This window comes from Oncorhynchus clarkii, chromosome 7 (genome assembly GCF_045791955.1).
Source record: "Oncorhynchus clarkii lewisi isolate Uvic-CL-2024 chromosome 7, UVic_Ocla_1.0, whole genome shotgun sequence".
Classification (NCBI taxonomy): Eukaryota; Metazoa; Chordata; class Actinopteri; order Salmoniformes; family Salmonidae; genus Oncorhynchus; species Oncorhynchus clarkii.
This window is the reverse complement of record NC_092153.1, coordinates 61,509,667-61,531,101: the sequence shown is the minus strand read 5'-3', so window position 1 is coordinate 61,531,101 and position 21,435 is coordinate 61,509,667. Positions and strand designations below refer to the sequence as shown.

The 21,435-nt window shown below is 41.8% G+C and overlaps 1 protein-coding gene across 1 annotated transcript in view; it reads left to right on the top strand.

The window, feature by feature from the left end:
* The window catches only part of LOC139414374 (SPRY domain-containing protein 3-like), a 67,562-nt gene that overhangs the window by 540 nt on the left and 45,587 nt on the right, over positions 1-21,435 (top strand). The window contains exons 2-4 of the mRNA XM_071162289.1: positions 179-304; positions 2,224-2,299; positions 19,196-19,320. Of these exons, the coding sequence (XP_071018390.1) occupies positions 186-304; positions 2,224-2,299; positions 19,196-19,320 (320 nt within the window). The 5' untranslated portion in view covers positions 179-185. The remainder of the gene's footprint in view (positions 1-178; positions 305-2,223; positions 2,300-19,195; positions 19,321-21,435) is intronic.

Genomic DNA, 21,435 nt, shown 5'->3' with positions numbered 1-21,435 from the left:
TTTTGCCGGGCATTTCATTTTCAGTTTGATTTTGATCCAACTGACCCAAACAATGCCGGCGCAACACACCGACCACCTCCGAGTCCATATTCCGTGCGTGGAGCCTGCTATTCATATGAAGCGGTCTCTGTAAAAAATGATATGATAAGCACCTCGTGGTTCATGTCTCTGTCCTCAGGTAAACGATGGACGAAATCAACACCCATTACCGCTTTATGAACTGGAGGCGGAGGATACGGGAGGTGCGGGCCGTGCGGTACCGCGAGCGGTTCAAGAGGATGATGAGGGATGGAGAAGTGCTCAGGTGTGTATGAAAACTGTCAGAATTACTTTTATTCACCAAGTACATTTACACATACCCGGAATGCTGCTTGGTGAAGTGTAGTATGAGGCATGAGAGATAATGACACTCTAGCCAGCCCAGTGTTCCTCAACCCTGGTTCTGGGTAGTTACAATTGACCCAAATGGACAATTTACTCAAATTCCTGGTTCTGGGGACCCAACGGGTCAAGAACGTCAAATATGTGATGCATTCTGGGTAAATTGTGACTGACTGACTGATCTACAAATAATAATAATGAGTTATTACGCAAGGTGATTTTTGCAGTCATGTCAAACAGCTGAGTAGTAACACAATTTATTCAAGCCCTTGGTGAGTTTTTTAAAAAATTGTGACTTTTTTTTTTCACCTTTGTTTATCTAGGCAAGTCCGTTAAGAACAAATTCTTATTTACAATGACGGCCTAGCCCGGCCAAACCTGGACGACGCCGGGCCAATTGTGCTCTGCCCTATGGGACTCCCAATCACAGCCAGATGTGATACAGCCTGGAATCGAACCAGGGACTATAGTGATGCCTCTTGCACTGAGATGCAGTGCCTAAGACCTCTGCGCCACTCGGGAGCCTTGCATGGCATGGTTCCCCGGCTGGGTGGAGATTTCTCCTTAGGACCAATGGAATGGTTGATAATGAGCAAACCACGCCACCTGGGGCACCGGGCCATGCAAAACGAATCACCTACTTGCACTGCTCGTGCTTTGAAATCCACAATTCAGAGGGGAGGTTCTACGGGTTGGGCTAGATGGTGATGGACTGAGAGATTAGCCAATTAAAATCATAGACTGCCATAGACTTCCAGTCAAGTCCAGATGCAGACAATTACATTGATGGAAGCAACAATCTATCCGCAATATTAAAGCTGATCCACCCCCTTCAAAAAAAAAAAAAGTCTCGTCCTGAGGAGCTCGGAAACCAGACATCTCTAAAGAAAGAGAGCCGGCTGGTGAGCGAGATTAGTTTGTATTGGGACCAGGATTATCCCACTCTTGGTTAGCCACTATTGGCTTAAAAAGCCAAACGTAACACATCTGCCAACTCATTTCCAGCAATTGTCCGTCTGTCTGTGCGCACGTTTGTCTTTCACTATGTATGTAGCCAGTTAGCGATACTAATTATAACCGTCTTGTGGGTATACAGAAAGACTTTCCCCAAAAACCTAAGTTAAATGTTAACTGCCATGTAGGCGTAACTGACATAACTATATCATGATTATTTGTATCAATTGGGTGGCCATTGTTTTGCAAACTGTGCCATGACATGTTGCAGTAGCAGGCCTAACAGCAGAAACATCTCTAGACTGACACATTACTCTATTGCTAGATGTGCAATTAAAGAGGAATTACACTAAAATCAACAATGGTCTTCTGATTTGATTTAATCATTGTCATGGACTCAGAACATTCACTATGAATAATTGTAATATTAAGAATAAAAACCAAAACAATACCAAACCAGGAAAAATAAAACCGAGAACAGACAGAATTCAGGAAAATGCCAAAAACAATTTTATGTTTTAGCCCCCTTAACCATTATTTTACCAGGTATATTGACAGAAAACATGTCTCTTGTTCCGGGTGAAGAGTTGCAGGGTAGAGGAGCAGAGAAGTATGTGCCTAATTTGAAATCTATAAAAAAAACGAGTAGCTCGCAACATGTTTCTTTAAAAAAAAAGTAGCTCTTCTCATGCTAGAAAAGGTTGGAGACCCCTGCTTTAGACTCATACTTTCTTTCACACTGTCCTCCTCTCACTGACTTGGCTGGCCTGTACCATCCACAAGTTAAATAACAACTGTATGTTGTGTAGCATATGCTTGTATGTTTGTTGAGTACATTTGCAAATGCGATACGATTGATGTAAACACATTTCTGAAATTCTGTTACAGTTACCAAGGGAACTCTGATGAAGTTGGCTGCTACGTGGCTCCAAGGCCGTTATCCAAAGGAAACTGCTACTTTGAGGTAGGATTCAATACAGAGTTAGTTACAGTGCCTTCAGGAAGTATTCACAGTCCTTGACTTTTTCCACATTTTGTTGTGTTTCAGCCTGAATTTAAAATGTATCACCCCATAATGCCAAAGTGGAATTATGTTTTTTGACATTTTTACAAATTAATCAAAAATGAAACGCTAAAATGTCTGGTCAATAAGTATTCGACCCCTTTGTTATGGCAAGACACAATAAGTTGCATGGACTGTCCAATAATAGTGTTTAACATGATTTTTGAATGACTACCTAATCTCAGTACCCCCCCCACACATACAATTCTCTGTAAGGTCCCTCAGTTGAGCAGTGAATTTCAAACACAGATTGAATTTCAACCACAAAGACCAGGGAGGGGTTCTAATGCTTTAAAAAAAAGCAGACATTGAATATCCCTCTGAGCATGGTGATGTTATTAATTACACCTTGGATGGTGTGTCAATAAACCCAGTCACTACAAAGATACAAATAAACTAAAGTTAAAAAAACTTTTTAAAAAGTAACACAATAAAATAACAATAATGAGGCTATTTACAGGGGATACTGGTACCAAGTTAGTGTGCGAGGGTACAGGTTAGTTAAGGTAATTTGTACATGTTTGTAGGGGAGAAGTGACTATGTATAGATAAACAGCGAGTAGCAGCTGTTGTGTCTTGATTATCATTAATGTGATGACGATTGTTTTATCAAATTGATTAACAATGTTTAATTATTACGATGATTAAATTAATCCCGTAACAATGAACTAATTTGCAATCTTGGGGCACCATGGAAAAAGTTTATTTAACGAGTTACTGTTTTCCGAATTAACTCTTTAAGATATAAATATCTCTTACATTTCAGTCATTAATTAATTATTTACCTTCTATCAGTCTCATTCCAAATGTCGCAAACTCTTGGATATCTGCACGAACCCTAGTATAAATGATGAATCAGCAATATACCAATTGGCTTAACTATTTATTTACTAACTAACTAAATAATCACACAGAAGTACACAAACACACACAGGTTATACATTGGTTACTAACATGATACAATGAAAAGTCCCGGGTGGACTAAACCTATATGACGGCTTGTTACACCAAATGAAAAGGGAGAGGCAGGTAAGAAAGAGCAAGAGCAAGAGAAAAGACAAAGGACTCCACTATCATACACACAGCTGATAACTAGGCTCATGGAAATGGTAATACACATGAACAGCCGCTCATTCGAAAGGAATTGCAATGTACATATTTACGAGTGTATGCCTTTGTCTCTCTGAAATCGCCGGTCCATCTGCTGGAGAGTCAGTCGACAGAAAGTCTCTGGTTTGTCCACCAGAGATCAAAGTATTTTGTAGTTATAGCTTGTTCCCTTTGTTCTGGAAGTGTCTGTTATAATGGATAGGTCAGACATACCAATGGTCCGTTTGATAGGGAAATGTTCTCCAGAGTAGATCTTTCAGAGTACCACCCGGTGGTCCTCGGTCGCGTTTACCAGACTAAAGTACTTAAACAGCTGCAGACTGGATGTTCCTGTGTAGTTTTGTAGATTTCTTAACCATTCGTGACGTCCGGTTCAACACCGTCCGTATGCTTTCTAGTCTATAGCGTAGTAGCCATTTCAATGTAGGGACTCCAGTCCCTGCGTTTTCTTGACTTGCAGAGATTTTCTCCATCTCTGTTGAAACTTTCAGAGTTTCTAGCCATTATGTACCTCTCAGCTCACGCTGCTTGTCTCGTTGGACTAATGTACATTTTGACGGAAGTAGGATTTCTACACTTCTGGGAAAAGGGGGCATTCCATAATGCCGGTGTCATGTCTGTGCTCACGTGGGCTTGGCCACCGACTTGGTTAAGACTTCATAAGTGAATTATTAATTTCAAGCAATTTTGAGATTATAATTTTTTTCACCTTTTATTTAACCAGGTAGGCTAGTTGAGAACAAGTTCTCATTTACAACTGCGACCTGGCCAAGATAGTGGCCAGTTTGACACATACAACAACAGAGTTACACATGGAATAAACAACATGCAATCAATAATACAGTAGAAAAAGTCTATATACAGCATGTGCAAATGAGGGAGGTAAGGAAATAAATAGGCCATGGTGGCGAAGTAATTACAATATAGCAATTAAACACTGGAATGGTAGAATGTGCAGAGGATGCATGTGCAAGTAGAGATACTGCGGTGCAAAGGAGCAAGATAAATAAATAAATACAGTATGGGGATGAGGTAGTTGGATAGGCTATTTGCAGATGGGCTATGTACATGTGCAGTGATATGTGAGCTGCTCTGACAGCTGGTGCTTAAAGCTAGTGAGGGAGATGTCTCCAGCTCCAGTGATTTTTGCAGTTCGTTCCAGTCATTGGCAGCAGAGAACTGGAAGGAGAGGCGGACAAAGGAAGAATTTGCTTTGGTGGTGACTAGTGAGATATACCTGCTGGAGCGCGTGCTATGGGTGGGTGCTGCTATAGTGACCAGTGAGCTGAGATAAGGTGGGGCTTTACCTAGCAGAGACTTGTAGATGACCTTGAGCCAGTGGGTTTGGCGACGAGTATGAAGCGAGGGCCAAACCCCTCTCCTGTACGAGAGCGTACAGGTCGCAATGGTGGGTAGTATATGGGGCTTTGGTGACAAAACGGATAGCACTGTGATAGACTGCATCCAATTTGTTGAGTAGAGTGTTGGAGGCTATTTTGTAAGTGACATCGTCGAGGATCGGTAGGATGGTCAGTTTTACGAGGGTATGTTTGGCATAATGAGTGAAGGATACTTTGTTGCGAAATAGGAAGCCGATTCTAGATTTAATTTTGGATTGGAGATATTTAATATGAGTCTGGAAGGAGAGTTTACAGTCTAGCCAGACACCTAGGTATTTGTAGTTGTCCACGTATTCTAATTCGGAACCGTCCATAGTAGTGATGCTGGACGGGCAGGCGGGTGTGGGCAGCAATCGGTTGAAGAGCATGCATTTAGTTTTACTTGATTTAAGAGCAGTTGGAGGAAACGGAATGTGAGTTGTATGGCATTGAAGCTCGTCAGAAGTATACAGAATGGTGTCGCCGCTCTTGCTGCTGGTGATTCTTTGATCCACCTCTACGCAGACATCATTGATGTATACAGAGAAGAGAGTCGGCCAGAGAATTGAACACTGTGGCACCCCCATATAGACTGCCAGAGGTCCGGACAACAGGCCCTCCGATTTGACACACTGAACTCTGTCTGAGAAGTAGTTGGTGAACCAGGTGAGGCAATCATTTGAGAAACCAAGGCTGTTGAGTCTGCCAATAAGAATGTTGTGATTGACAGAGTCGAAAGCCTTAGCATGGTCGATGAATACGGCAGCACAGTAATGTCTCTTATCGATGGCGGTTATGATATCGTTTAGGACCATGAGCGTGGCTGAGGTGCACCCATGACCAGCTCTGAAACCAGATTGCATAGTGGAGAAGGTATGGTAGGATTCAAAATGGTCAGTAATCTGTTTGTTAACTTGGCTTTCGAAGACCTTAGGAAGGCAGGGTAGGATAGATATAGGTCTGTAGCAGTTTGGGTCTAGAGTGTCTCCCCCTTTGAAGAGGGGGATGACCGCGGCAGCTTTCCAATCTATGGGAATCTCAGACGATACGAAAGAGAGGTTGAACAGGCTAGTTGCAACAATTTCGGCAGATAATTTTTAGAAAGAGAGGGTCCAGATTGTCTAGCCCGGCTGATTTGTAGGGGTCCAGATTTTGCAGCTCTTTCTGAACATCAGCTATCTGGATTTGGTTGAAGGAGAAATGGGGAGGCTTGGGCGAGTTGCTGTGGAAGGTGGAGGGCTGTTGATCGGGGTAGGGGTAGCCAGGTGGAAAGCATGGCTAGCCGTAGAGAAATGCTTATTGAAATTCTCAATTATAGTGGATTTATCATTGGTGACAGTGTTTCCTAGTCTCAGTGCAGTGGGTTGCTGGGAGGAGGTGCTCTTATTCTCCATGGACTTTATAGTGTCCCAGACTTTTTTTTGAGTTTGTGCGACAGGATGCAGATTTCTGTTTAAAAAAGCTAGCCTTAGCTTTCCTAACTGCCTGTGTATATTTGTTACCTAACTTCCCTGAAAGTTGCATATCACGGGGGCTATTCGATGCTAATGCAGAACGCCACATGATGTTTTGTGCTGGTCAAGGGCAGTCAGGTCTGGAGAGAACCAAGGGCTATATCTGTTCCTGGTTCTAATTTTTTTTAATGGGGCATGCTTATTTACGATGGTGAGGAAGGCACTTTTAAAGAATAACCAGGCATCCTCTACTGACGGGATGAGGTCAATATCCTTCCAGGATACCCGGGCCAGGTTGATTAGAAAGGCATGCTCGCTGAAGTGTTTTAGAGAGCGCTTGACAGTGATGAGGGGTGGTCGTTTGACCGCAGACCCATTACGGATGCAGGCAATGAGGCAGTGATCGCTGAGATCTTGGTTGAAAACAGCAGATGAGTATTTGGAGGGCAAGTTGTTTAGGATGATATCTATGAGGGTGCCCGTGTTTACAGATTTGGGGTTGTACCTGGTGGGTTCATTGATAATTTGTGTGAAATTGAGTGCACCAAGCTTAGATTGTAGGATGGCCGGGGTGTTAAGCATGTCCCAGTTTAGGTCACCTAGCAGCACGAGCTCTGAAGATAGATGGGGGGCAATCAATTCACATTTTGTGTCCAGGGCACAGCTGGGTGCAGAGGGTGGTCTATAGCAAGCGGCAACGGTGAGAGACTTGTTTCTGGAAAGGTGGATTTTTACCAAAAGACCAGTAGGCATATGCTAGTAACAGTTGCTTGACGCTCAATTGCCGGTAAGCTTGCAAACAGTTAATACTTTTGATTACCAAACCATTTTTGGAGCTGCATATTTATTTATTGCAATCCTCTCTCCCTACAATTTAAACTTTGCACTGCACCCGATTCTTCTATAGATGTACGCTAGCTCACCCGACCTGTGTTGATTGACAGTTTGCTGATTCAACCAGACAGCAGAGTGCATTTTCACTAGCATATTTATTTTACAAGGACCGATGTTGCGGCTACTGTCTCTAACTGCGTGGAGAGTAATCCCCAGACTCTGTGACATTACGTTATAAAACATGGCCATACCATTTCAAGTCATCAGTCTCAATTCAAAGTCGAGTCTTGAGGCTCCAAGTCAAGTCTCAAGTTATTTCATTTTCTATTAAGTTGAGTTTCAAGTCATGTCACTCAAGTCCAAAATGTGCCTCTCTTGTGTTCCCACACGGTTTTACCCTGTTCTCAAACTGTTCCCTACTGTTGTATAGGCTAGTGTTTTGACAGTTCAAGTCGAGCATTGTAAGTCTGAGCCCATCGCCAGTCACACCCTGTAGATTAACTGCTGTCTATGCTCAGAGAACTGTACAGTTGCTAAATTTAGCTGACACATTTGATTAAAAATAGTTTGCAGACTAATCCAAAGCGTGTTATTTTTGGATCATTTCTTTTTTAACAAATGATCTGACAAATGGATCAAACATGGTAGTTTTTCCAGTGTAAAATAATTCAGTGTGTAATATAACTCCCCAGTTATTCACCAGTACCTTTTTTTAATAAGAGTCCCTCCAGGCTAAATCATGAAGGCAGCAGGCTCGTTAAAAATCATCCTGGGTTTTGGGAAAGCTCAGGAAAGGAGGACTTGGCTGTACATTTTGGGATAGGGAAAGGTCTGGTTCTGGGATGTAGTGTTGGCTTCCTGAGCCTACTGTATGCTATGCCAGGGCAGTGAGTGGTTATGGAGGTAGAGTGATTTGTGAGGGAGTCCTGCTTGCGTCTGTTGGTCCAAAATGGCACCCGTCCCTACTCCCTTTAAAGTGTACTACTTTTGACCAGGGCCTATAGGACTCTGGTCAATAGTAGTGCACTATATATGTTAACGGAATGCTATTTGGGATGTACAGTATGACATTGGAGGACATAATGAGTGTCTGACTGAACGCACGCGCTTGCTTTAACTTTCATGGAAGGAAAACATTTCCCTCTTTTCAGGAATGAAGACCTTAAAGGGTAGGTAGCATAAACATAACCACATGTAATATGTATATATTATTTTTTGCATTAGAATATGCATAAAAAAAAGTCCCAAAGCAAAGTTACACCTCACTTTTTTTGTTTTTTTGTTATTACATCAAATTTATCAGAATGCTGAAGTCATGCTGGAAAAAAAACATTTATGGGGTGTGACGTAATATGACAGAACACAACAAAAAAAGCCAGCAGATATAAAGTAGAGAGAGCGGAGACATTCCGATTGACGGCTGAGTTAGATACCGAAGTGCGAAGGAGAGGCCTTCAGAGTGATAGGCCATTTCACCGGCCGAAGGAGAGTCAGCTAATCCAATAGCGATATAGTGAGGTAAATCCACATTTGAATTTACCCAAATTATCTCCACTGCTGACACCTACGATGTACCGGTAGGCCAGTAGGAAATATCAGTTGTAGGTTTCACATTAATGCTTGACACTGCACCTGGTTTCAGTCATAATCTCATTCCGAATCCTGCCTTCCACTGGCTATACTAAGCAATCAAAGTCCTCCGGGGTGAAATGAGCATACAGTAGATGTGCGCATACTTCAATCCATTATTTTCAATCGGACAAACCGGTCCCACTTTGAAGCTAGAGTCTCGTTTTTGGGCCACAAATGAGTCGTAACCCTGTCATTGTGGGTATTACTGTACTATGTGGGTATTACCACACTAGCTATGAACGACGGAAAACTACTACAACGCTCAGTCGACAAATCAAATTTATTTATATAGACCTTCGTACATCAGCTGAGATCTCAAAGTGCTGTACAGAAACCCAGCCTAAAACCCCAAACAGCAAGCAATACAGGTGTAGAAGCACGGTGGCTAGGAAAAACTCCCTAGAAAGGCCAAAACCTAGGAAGAAACCTAGAGAGGAACCAGGCTATGGAGGGGTGGCCAGTCCTCTTCTGGCTGTGCCGGGTGGAGATTATAACAGAACATGGCCAAGATGTTCAAATGTTCATAAAGGACCAGCATGGTCAAATAATAATAATCACAGTAGTTGTCGAGGGTGCAGCAAGTCAGCACCTCAGGCTATGAAAAGCCAACTGACATTTACTCCTATCATTAAGAGTATCTCTACCACTCCTGCTGTCTCTAGAGAGTTGAAAACAGCAGGTCTGGGACAGGTAGCACGTCTGGTGAACAGGTCAGGATTCCATAGCCGCAGGCAGAACAGTTGAAACTGGAGCAGCAGCGCGGCCAGGTGGACTGGGGACAGCAAGGAGTCATCATGCCAGGTAGTCCTGGGGCATGGTCCTAGGGCTCAGGTCCTCCGAGAGAGAGAAAGAGAGAATTAGAGAGAGCATACTTAAATTCACACAGGACACCGAATAAGACAGGAGAAGTACTCCAGATATAACAAACTGACCCTAGCCCCCTGACACATAAACTACTGCAGCATAAATACTGGAGGCTGAGACAGGAAAGGTCAGGAGACACTGGCCCCATCCGATGATACCTCCGGACAGGGCCAAACAGGAAGGATATAACCCCACCCACTTTGCCAAAGCACAGCCCCCACACCACTAGAGGGATATCTTCAACCACCAACTTACCATCCTGAGACAAGGCAGAGTATAGCCCACAAAGATCTCCGCCACGGCACAACCCAAGGGGGGCGCCAACCCAGACAGGAAGATCACATCAGTGACTCAACCCACTCAAGTGACGCACCCCTCCTAGGGACGGCATGAAAGAGCACCAGTAAGCCAGTGACTCAGCCCCTGTAATAGGGTTAGAGGCAGAGAATCCCAGTGGAGTGAGGGGAACCGGCCAGGCAGAGACAGCAAGGGCGGTTCGTTGCTCCAGAGCCTTTCCGTTCACCTTCACACTCCTGGGCCAGACTACACTCAATCATATGACCAACTGAAGAGATGAGTCTTCAGTAAAGACTTAAAGGTTGAGACCGAGTCTGCGTCTCTCACATGGGTAGGCAGACCATTCCATAAAAATTGAGCTCTATAGGAGAAAGCCCTGCCTCCAGCTGTTTGCTTAGAAATTCTAGGGACAATTAGGAGGCCTGCGTCTTGTGACCGTAGCGTACGTGTAGGTATGTACGGCAGGGCCAAATCAGAGCGATAGGTAGGAGCAATCCCGTGTCATGCTTTGTAGGTTAGCAGTAAAACCTTGAAATCAGCTCTTGCCTTAACAGGAAGCCAGTGTAGGGAGGCTAGCACTGGAGTGATATGATACATTTTTTGGATCTAGTCAGGATTCTAGCAGCCGTATTTAGCACTAACTGAAGTTTATGTAGTGCTTTATCCGAGAAGCCGGAAAGTAGAGCATTGCAGTAGTCTAACCTAGAAGTAACAAAAGCATGGATTAATTTTTCTGCATCATTTTTGGACAAAAAGTTTCTTATTTTTGCAATGTTACGTAGATGGAAAAAAGCTGTCCTTGAAACAGTCTTGATATGTTCGTCAGAGAGATCAGAAGAGAGATCAGGGTCCAGAGTAACGCCGAGGTCCTTCACAGTTTTATTTGAGACGACTGTACAACCATTAAGATTAATTGTCAAATGCAACAGATGATCTCTTTGTTTCTTGGGACCTAGAACAAGCATCTCTGTTTTGTCTGGTAGACTACCACTATCAAACACACAGGAGAAGAGGAGATGCAATTTTCTGCATGTATTAATATGGTTTCTTCTTTGTGGATGTACATAGTAGCTCACAAGCGCCAACACTTGGTTTGGAATGTAATTACATGCTAGCATGGCTAGTAGCTAATGTTAGCAAGCTGGAACTAGCTAGGTAGCACTATGATGTTGAGAAATAGTGCATTGTGGGTAGTTCTGAAGATATCTGGAAATAAGTTAATAAATATATAAAAACTCTAAAACATAACTATGTTTGTAGTTATAGTTAACCACATCGTGACTACAACTAAGTCTTTGACCACACTAAATTTAAGTAAAAAATTGCTTCCTATCCTTTTAAAAGTGAATAAAACACAGCCTTGTGTATGGAACAGAGGACTGAAGCCATGTAATTATTATTTTTTTTTTTTACACATCCACTGAAATATTCCCATGTTTTCAAGACGATCATTGCCAAACCACTGATTTTAATAATAAATCATGTAACTGCAAGTTTAACTTAATTCGTGGTTCTTGTATTTTGTATCAAAGCTTTTGGTTTTTGAGGTTAAGACCATTTAGCAGTGGGCTGTTGGAAAGCACCCATCTCCAGCTCACCTGTGTACATCTCATTTGAAGTGTCTTTTACGTCCCAAATAGCACCTTATTCCCTTTAAAGGGGCATTACTTTTGACCACGGCCCCATAGGTGCCATTTGGGACACAACCCACATTAGTCTAACTGAGGATTTAGGGAGCTCCAAATGGGATTCAGAACATGATACAATGACACAACATTGAGACAGACTGCTGCATATTCTCTCTCACACTCTGGGGACTATGCTAGTGAGGTCATGGGGAAGGACTTAATGGTTTCCCCTTTTCTCTCTGGATCCGTCAGTGCTCTGATTGCACTCCATCCACGCTTAGAGCCGCCCCCCCCAGGGATGATGTCATAATTAATCGCCCTTGGTAGGAAAGTGTGTAGTCGCAGGTGCTCGTGAGCATCTGTCTGACTGACACCCCCACAGGGAATCGTGAATGAGGACTTTTTTCCCCCTCAGCATGTTAGGACAACTTGCTAATGCCTTTATGGTCATGTTATGGTTGAAGTGGTCTGATGTTTTCAGGTTTAGTTTCAGGTTATGTTATAGCCTTATTCTAAAATGGAAAAAACAAACAATGACAAAGCAATAACAGGTTTTTAGAAATGTTTGCAAATGTATTAAAAATAAAAAACATAAATACACTCCAGAGTGGCTCAGCGGTCTAAGGCGCTGCATCTCAGTGCTTGAGGCGTCACTACAGACATCCTGGTTCAATTCCAGGCTGTATCACAACCAGCCGTGATTGGGAGACCCATAGGGCGGCGCACAATTGGCCCAGGGTCATCCGAATTTGGCCAGTGTAGGCCGTCATTTTTAATAATAATTTGTTCTTAACTGTCTTGCCTAGTTAAATAAGGTTACACATTTACATAAGTATTCAGACCCTTTGCTAACTGAGCAATCGGTGGAGAAGGGCCTTGGTCAGGTAGATGACCAAGAACCCAATGGTAACTCTGACAGAGCTCCAGAGTTTCTCTGTGGAGATGGGAGAGCCTTCCAGAAGGACAACCATCTCTGCAGCACTCCACCAATCAGGCCTTTATGGTAGAGTGTCCAGACGGAAGCCACTCCTCAGTAAAAGGCACATGACAGCCTTCTTTGAGTTTGTCAAAAGGCACCTAAATGACTGACCATGAGAAAAAAGATTATCTGGTCTGATGAAACCAAGATTGAACTCTTTGGCCTGAATGCCAAGCATCACGTCTAGGGCTGTGGCAGTCATAACATTTTGTCAGCCGGTGATTGTCAAGTAAATAACTGTCAGGCTCACGGTAATCGACTGTTAATTAACATAAGCACATTTAGCATCTCCTGGCTTCCACACATAGTCTACAAGCCACTGATGCTGACCTTTGGAACATTTCCATTTTAGAAAGTCTAATAAATCCATGTAATATAGCCGAACACATTCACAATAAACCCTTCATTTTATTTTAGACACTTCTAAAGAAGCATGATTTGAAGAAAATGTAGACTATTTCTGAAGAACAGAATAGCATACTCCGAGTTGTCCTTATGTTAGGCCCTGATCTGGATATGCCAAATGGCTGTGGGCTACACTAGTTGATTTAGCAGACAAGATTTGCTTAGAATTCCGTGGTATTATTTTATAGTATGAAGAGTACAATTGAACAAAAGCTGAATAAAATGGAAAGGATATATTCTCCAAACGATTTGAGGGAGTGCGCACATGCGGCTATTCTGTGTTGAGCGGTTACCAAAAACACATCTTCCTATATGCTTAATTTAGAGTTATTAATGTAACTATAGTTGTTCTACAAACGTTGCGCTATATTTGAATTTTTAATACATTGTAAGGCTGCATGATGTGTGTGGCCGTAATGCACCCTAAAATAATCCATGCCTTTTGCGGCCAGTGGCCTGTGCCCTTCTCCCGGAGTTCTACGTGCTCCATCATGTAATCAATCGGGTCTTACTCACAGGCTACAAGTGAAGACCGATACATCGGGGACGCAACTGCGTGTGTCCTTATCCAATTCCAAGGTGCATATTGAAGATATTGGAAGTAATGTCCGCATTTACTTTTCGTCAGCCAACAAGATCAGTAGGCATAATGAACAGCAAAAGCACTAGTCTATGTCAATCTACTATCCCCCATAGTATAAAAGTAGACGTATTCTGTGCAATAAATAAATATTCCAAACATAGTCTAGGACATTTGTGGGATGTGATAGATCCCAATTAACACAACCACTAGCATAAAAACTTATTTTTGCAATGTGGCGAACGCAACAGATCAGAAAGTTTAGCTTAAAATGTTCATAAACTATTGGGCTATTTCTTCACATTATAAGCGCAGCAATGCTCGCATCGTAGTAGACTTTTATTTTTATTTCACCTTTTATTTAACCAGGTAGGCCAGTTGAGAAGTTCTCATTTACAACTGCGACCTGGCCAAGATAAAGCGAAGCAGTGTGACAAAAACAACAATACAGAGTTACACACAAACAAATGTACAGTCAATAACACAATAGAAAAAATCTATATACAGTGTGTCCACATGTAGACGAGTCGGGAGGTAAGGCAATAAATAGGCCATAGAGGTGAAATAATTACAATTTACCATTAACACTGGAGTGATATATGTGCAGATGATGATGTGCAAGTAGAGATACTGGGGTGCAAAAGAGCAAGAAGATAAATAACAATATGGGGATGAGGTAGTTGGGTGTGCTATTTGCAGATTGGCTTGAATGTTCCATTAGCGGAAAACACCATTATCAAAAGTGACTGCAAATGCAATTATGCATGTAATGCTTTTATCATAAAGGTGCATGTTTATGGTGAAAATGATCTTCCCCAAACTTGAAACTCACGCGCTGTTTATGTATGCCAGTTAGGCTTTTCACCCCTTGTAAAGCAGATTAATTTGCTTCGTTTTAAGAAGTTATTTGGCCACTTTAGTTGTGATACAAATTAAAACATCTAGGCCCATGGGCTAGGCTAAATGAGGTGTGCGACTATGATTAGAAAAAGTCGCAAAAAAAGGCGTTGTTTCTTATGCTGGACATCATTCACAAGTGATAATCTATAATTCACAAGTATTAGGCTAATATTGTCACCCATCAGACTATTCCTGATTTAATCTTGTCTTTACATATACTAGATAATATACAGTACCAGTCAAAAGTTTGGTACTGTTTTTTACATTGTCGAATAGAGAGACATCAAAACTATGAAATAACACACATGGAATCATGAGGTAACCGAAAACGTGTTAAACAAATATAAATATATTTTATATTTGTGATTCTTCAAAGTAGCCACCCTTTGCCTTGATGACGCTATATCCCATAACTGCTCAACACTGAAAGCTCTCTCACAACCCATGCTCGCAGACACTCTGGGATTTGCAACCATTTTCTTTTTTCACTTAACTCCACACTTTTCCAAACACAAAACACACACCCCACCTTCCATCACAATACACCCACACATACCCACATACTGTGCCTTCTATGTCCTCTGTTTGCTGTGTTTTTACCCCTACCATGTTCATTCGGAGTACTTTTGTGTTCGGTGTCCTTACATTTTAAGATGTATTATTTAGCTAATTACATTTCTTCTAATGCGGTCTTATCTATTAGTAAAGTACTATAAATATAATTATTTTACAACTTTCCCTGTCTTGAATGGTATAGTGTAGTTGTAGTTTATTTCTTTATCAATTGTTGTATTTTATTGTTTTCCTATATATTTTGTTAATACAATCCCTACCATGGATAGGATTGGGGGTTCCTTTATTCGACAACTCTGAAAACCTTGTAATATTTTGAATAGCAAATTTTTGTTTGTTTCTGTGATGTTCGTAACTTATTTTTTAAACTCTTTTTATACATAATGTTGCCTCTACCGTGTCTTATGACCGAAAATAACTTCTAGACATCAAGACTGCGATTACTCACCATGGACTAGCAGAATCCTTTTTCTTCTTTCACGACTCTGACGAGCCTAAGGATATACGGCTCCCTCGGGAACAGGCCCCGACCCCAGTGATCTGTGTGAAGAGGAGGTGGAGAAAGAGAGTACGGAGACCTTTTGAGGAGTTGGAGGCGATCGAATAAACCCCCACTCTCCTCAATTCTGCTAGCAAACATGCAATCTTTGGACAATAAAATGGACGAGTTATTGGGAAGATTAAACTACCAACAGGACATTAACAACTGTAACATCTTATGCTTCACGGAGTCGTGGCTGAACGACGACAATATCAACATACAGCTGGCTGGTTATATGACGTACCGGCAGGATAGAACGGCGTCTGGTAAGACAAGGGGGGATGGCCTATGTATTTTTGTAAACATCAGCTGGTGCACGATATCTAAGGAAGTCTCAAGCTATTGCTCGCCTGAGGTAGATAAGCTGTAGACCACACTATCTACCTAGAGAATTTTCATCTATATTCTTTGTAGTTGTTTATATACCACCACAGTCAGAGGCTGGCACTAAGATAGCATTGAATGAGCTGTATTACGCCATAAACAAACAAGAAAACGCTCACCCAGAGGCGGCGCTCCTAGTAGCCAGGGACTTAAATGCAGGGAAACTTAAATCGGTTTTACCAAATTTCTATCAGCATGTTAAATGTGCAACCAGAGGGGGAAAAAAACTCTGGAACACCTATACTCCACACACAGAGATGCATACAAAGCTCTCCCTCGCCCTCCATTTGGCAAATCTGACCATAATTCCATCCTCCTGATTCATGTTTACAAGCAAAAATGTAAGCAGGAAACACCAGTGACCTAGATCAATAAAAAAGTGGTCAGATGAAGCAGATGCTAGGCTACAGGCCCCCGTCCCCACAGGAGGCCTTTTAGCTTTTGGTAGGCCGTCATTGTAAATAAGAATTTGTTATTAACTGACTTGCCTAGATAAATAAAGGTTAAATAAATAAAATACATGACTGTTTTGCTAGCACAGACTGGAATATGTTCCGGGATTCCTCGATGGCATTGAGGAGTACACCACATCTGTCATTGGCTTCATCAATAAGTGCATCGACGACGTCGTCCCCACAGTGACCATACGTACATACCCCAACCAGAAGCCATGGATTACAGGCAGCATCCACACTGAGCTAAAGGCTAGAGCTGCTGCATTCAAGGAGCGAGACTCTAACCCAGAAGCTTATAAGAAACGCCGCTATGCCCTCCAACATACCATCAAACAGGCAAAGCGTCAATACAGGACTAAGATTGAATCGTACTACACCGGCTCTGACGCTCATCGGATGTGGCAGGGCCTGCAAACCATTACAGACTACAAAAAGGGAAGCACAGCCGAGAGCTGCCCAGTGACACGAGCCTTCCGGACGACCTAAACTTCTATGCTCGCTTCGAGGAAAATAACACTGAAACATGGATGAGAGCACCAGCTGTTCTAGAAGACTGCGTGATCACGCTCTCTACAGCTGATGTGAGTAAGACCTTTAGACAGGTCAACATTCACAAGGCCGCAGGGCCAGACGGATTACCAGGACGTGTACTGCGAGCAAGCGCTGACCAACTAGCAAGTGTCTTCACTGACATTTTCAACCTCTCCCTGTCCGAGTCTGTAATACCAACATGTTTTAACTTCTTGAAGCTAGGGGGCACTATTTTTATGTTTGGAAAAATAACATTCCCAAAGTAAACAGCATATTTATCAGGACCAGATACTAGAATATGCATATACTTGACAGATTAGGATAGAAAACACTCTAAAGTTTCCAAAACTGTCAAAATATTGTCTGTGAGTATAACAGAACTGATATTGCAGGCGAAACCCTGAGAAAAATCAAACCAGGAAGTGGCTTCTATTTTGAAAACTCAATGTTCCATAGCCTCCCATTGCTCCATTTAAAGGGATATCAACCAGATTCATCTTCCTATCGCTTCCTCAAGGTGTCAACAGTCTTCAGACATATTTTCAGGCTTTAAAAAAAAAAAAATGAGCCAGAACGATAACATCGCGTCAAGTGATCACATGAGTTTTGCTCACGCAACAGAGTTTGGATAGGTATTGCTTTTCCCTCTCCTACTGTGAAAGACATTTGCGGTTGATATTATCGATTATATATTTTAAAAACAACCTGAGGATTGATTATAAAAACATGTTTCTGTAGACATTACGGATATTATTTGGAATTTGTCTGCGTTATCTTGACCGCTCTTTCCTGTGGATTTCTGAACATAATGCGCCAAACAAATGGAGGTATTTTGGATATAAAAATAATCTTTATGGAACAAAAGGAACATTTGTTGTGTAACTGGGAGTCTCGTGAGTGAAAACATCCGAAGATCATCAAAGGTAAACAATTAATTTGATTGCTTTTCTGATATTCGTGACCAAGCTACCTGATGCTAAGTGTACTTAATGTTTTGTCATGCGATCGATAAACTCACACGAACGCTTGGATTGCTTTCGCTGTAAAGCATAATTTCTAAATCTGGAGGAAAAAGGGGGATGCTTGCAAGCCGAAGAACACCATCCCAACTGTGAAGCATGGGGGTGGCAGCATCATGTTGTAGGGGTGCTTTGCTGTGAAAAACTGAGTTTAAATGTATTTGGCTAAGGTGTAAGTAAACTTCCGACTTCAACTGTATATATGTTTTTACTATTGCTCGACTAAAGAGATCTTGGTCGACCAACAGCCTATCGGCCAAACAATCGACCATTCGGCTAAATTGGGTCAACCATAATTTGTTAAATCGCAATTCTCCCCATCAGTTTACAAAAAAAGGCAAACTGATTGGCTGGCTGTAAGAGCTAGTAAATAGTTCTTCACTATTTTTAGGTATTGGAACTACTTTAGCTTCCTTCCATGCCTGTGGACACACAAACTCCTTTAGGCTTTGGTTAAAGACATTGTAATGTGTGCGCTGGGGGCCGGGAAGCAAGTTCAGGGAGTGCATAATTTATTAAACAAATGAACAAAACAAGAAACACAAACAACGCACAGACATGACACAGAAACAATGACACCAGGGGAAGGAACCAAATGGTGAGTCTGAGTCTGACGTGCAGGTGCACGTAACGATGGTGACAGGTGTGCGCCATAACGAGCAGCCTGGTGACCTAGAGGCCGGAGAGTGAGCACACGTAACAGACATGGCAAATAGGTGTGGCAATACAGTCTGCTTCCATCCTCAATAGTTCCCGATATAAGTTTTAAATACCTGGCGGCTTATCATTATTGATGGATAACAACTGTTTTTCCAACTCTTCCACAAAAACTTGACAGAATTCAAAACGGCAATACTTCTCTTTCCTTATTAGATCTTCAAAACACAAATATAATGGTTCACTGTTAAATTTTCTCAGTTTGTTCACTTTAAAGCTGAAATAGTATTTTAAATGATTTGGCTATGTCAAAAGGTTTTATTATAAATGACCCATCAACTTCAATGTATGATGAAGATGAATTGGGTTTTCTGCCCATGAAGTCATTTAAGATGCTCAAGTCTTTTACCATAGTTTGTCAATGATCTTGTTTTAGTAATATAATTGTATATATAATCGTTGATCCAGGGGGCTCACGGTAAGTTTATTAACAGGTGCATGTTTGTCAACAATTGAGAAGAATAATTTTACAAATACTCTGCTGCATCTGGATTCTTCTCCATATACTCCTCCAGGTGACCATCATTGACACAGGGGTGAGGGGGATGATTGCTGTTGGCCTGGTGCCTCAGTACTACAAGCTGGACCATCAGCCTGGCTGGCTCCCGCACTCAGTGGCCTACCACGCTGATGATGGCAAGTATGTGTCGGGCCCCTTCTTAGCTTAAAAATATGTTTCTCCACATTCTAAAATTTCCTCTTTCAAACAAAGTTTTGAATATACCTCAACATTCCAGCATCAGTTTGGGATAATTTCAATGACATCGTCTAAAAGGGAATATAGAAATAGGCCCAATGTTCCTCAACATTAAAGAATAAGAGATCTGTTTTGAACGTTCCACATCACCACTTTATGAACATTTGACCAACGTTGAGATCACTACTTGGCCTTGTGTTGTGAAGCATGCAAGACTTAACAATCAGGTCTATAATTATTGGTACCCTTGAAATACTGAATAAAATAAATAATGCAAATACAGCGCTATATTGTATGCTCCAAAAAAATGGGTCAATTATTTTATAATACAATTGCTCAAAGAAAGAGCTTTTGTATAACAAGAAATACAATTCTCCTTTTTTTAAAGATAGGGGTCCAAATTATGAGCACACCTGGTTTCAATACTCAAGCACCCTCCCCTTGCAAGGATAACGACACTGAGCCTTTTTCCAAAATGTTTTATGATCTTTTCAGATCCTTGATATCATTCGTCTGCTCTTATTGACTGCCCTCTTCAATTCAATCCACAGGTTTTCAGTGGGGTTTGGAGACCAAGATGGCCATTGCAAAATGTTGCTTTTATGGCTGTCCCTGACTAAAAAAAATCTTGGTCGACCTAGAGTTGTTTTGTTCTTTCGACCAATCGCTTGGTCTACATGTTTAAAATCATTTTTCCATATGGGGAAAGTTGTACAACTGAATGCCTTCAACTGAATTGAACCCAACCACTCTGGTAGCCTAGTGTTTAGAGTGTATAGTCATTGTAAATAAGAATTGGTTCTTAATTGACTTTCCTAGTTAAATTAAGGTTACACACACACACACACCACACAACACTCACCAAAAAGTTATTTTGTTGCCATTTACGTATACTCCATTACCAGTAAAACATAATCAAAACCTATTTCATTCACTTACTTGCTGTGCTGTTTCATTGTTCATTTGTTCAGTCGTTTCATTCTCTACCAGGATTTCAAGCAGTGAAGTTTCTCCTCTATCTGTCCGTGGCCTCTTCCTCAGCAGATACAAAAGTATCTATATCCACAGTAAAACGAGTCCTACATCGACATAACCTGAAAGGCCGCTCAGCAAGGAAGAAGCCACTGCTCCAAAACCGCCATAAAAAAGCCAGACTACAGTTTGCAACTGCACATGGGGACAAAGATCATACTTTTTTGAGAAATGTCCTCTGGTCTGATGAAACAAAAATAGAACTGTTTGGCCATAATGACCATTGTTATGTTTGGAGGACAAAGGGGGGAGCTTGCAGGCCGAAGAACAGCATCCCAACCGTGAAGCACGAGGGTGGCAGCATCATGTTGTGGGGGTGCTTTGCTGCAGGAGGGACTGGTGCACTTCACAAAATAGAGCAAACATGAGGGAGGAAAATGATGCGGCTATATTGAAGAAACATCTCAAGACATCAGTCAAGTTCAAGCTTGGTCGCAAATGGGTCTTCCGAATGGACACTGACCCCAAGCATACTTCCAAAGTTGTGGCAAAATGGCTTAAGGACAACAAAGTCAATGTATTGGAGTGGCCATCACAAACCCCTGACCTCAATCCTATAGAAAATTTGTGGGCAGAACTGAAAAAGCATGTGTGAGTAAGGACTTGGTAACTTAGTGTGTACTGGTGCTCGACCATTCATTGAAAGCCAACATCACACACGACAGAGAAGGGGCAATGAATTCTATTATCTTGGCATTATTGGATTTCACCTTTTTGAGTTGTCTCGCTGAAATATTCTTTCAAATGACTGCTCGATCCACGCAGCAGACATTGTGGTCTAGGTTAGGAATACTGTGTTGCATGTGTAGCACTACATTTTACGTGGCGTCATTACGTCATGTTAGTATGCACGTCATATAGGTATGCACGTCAGCTTTGACATCGGTTTTGCACATTGGCGTTAAACTAGACATTGGGCCATTGGCGATGTTGGCATTTTTAGCTAATATCGTCAGATTCCGATATCTTCACCGATATATCGTGCATCCCTAATAATCACCTCAATAAATTGGTTATAACAAATTC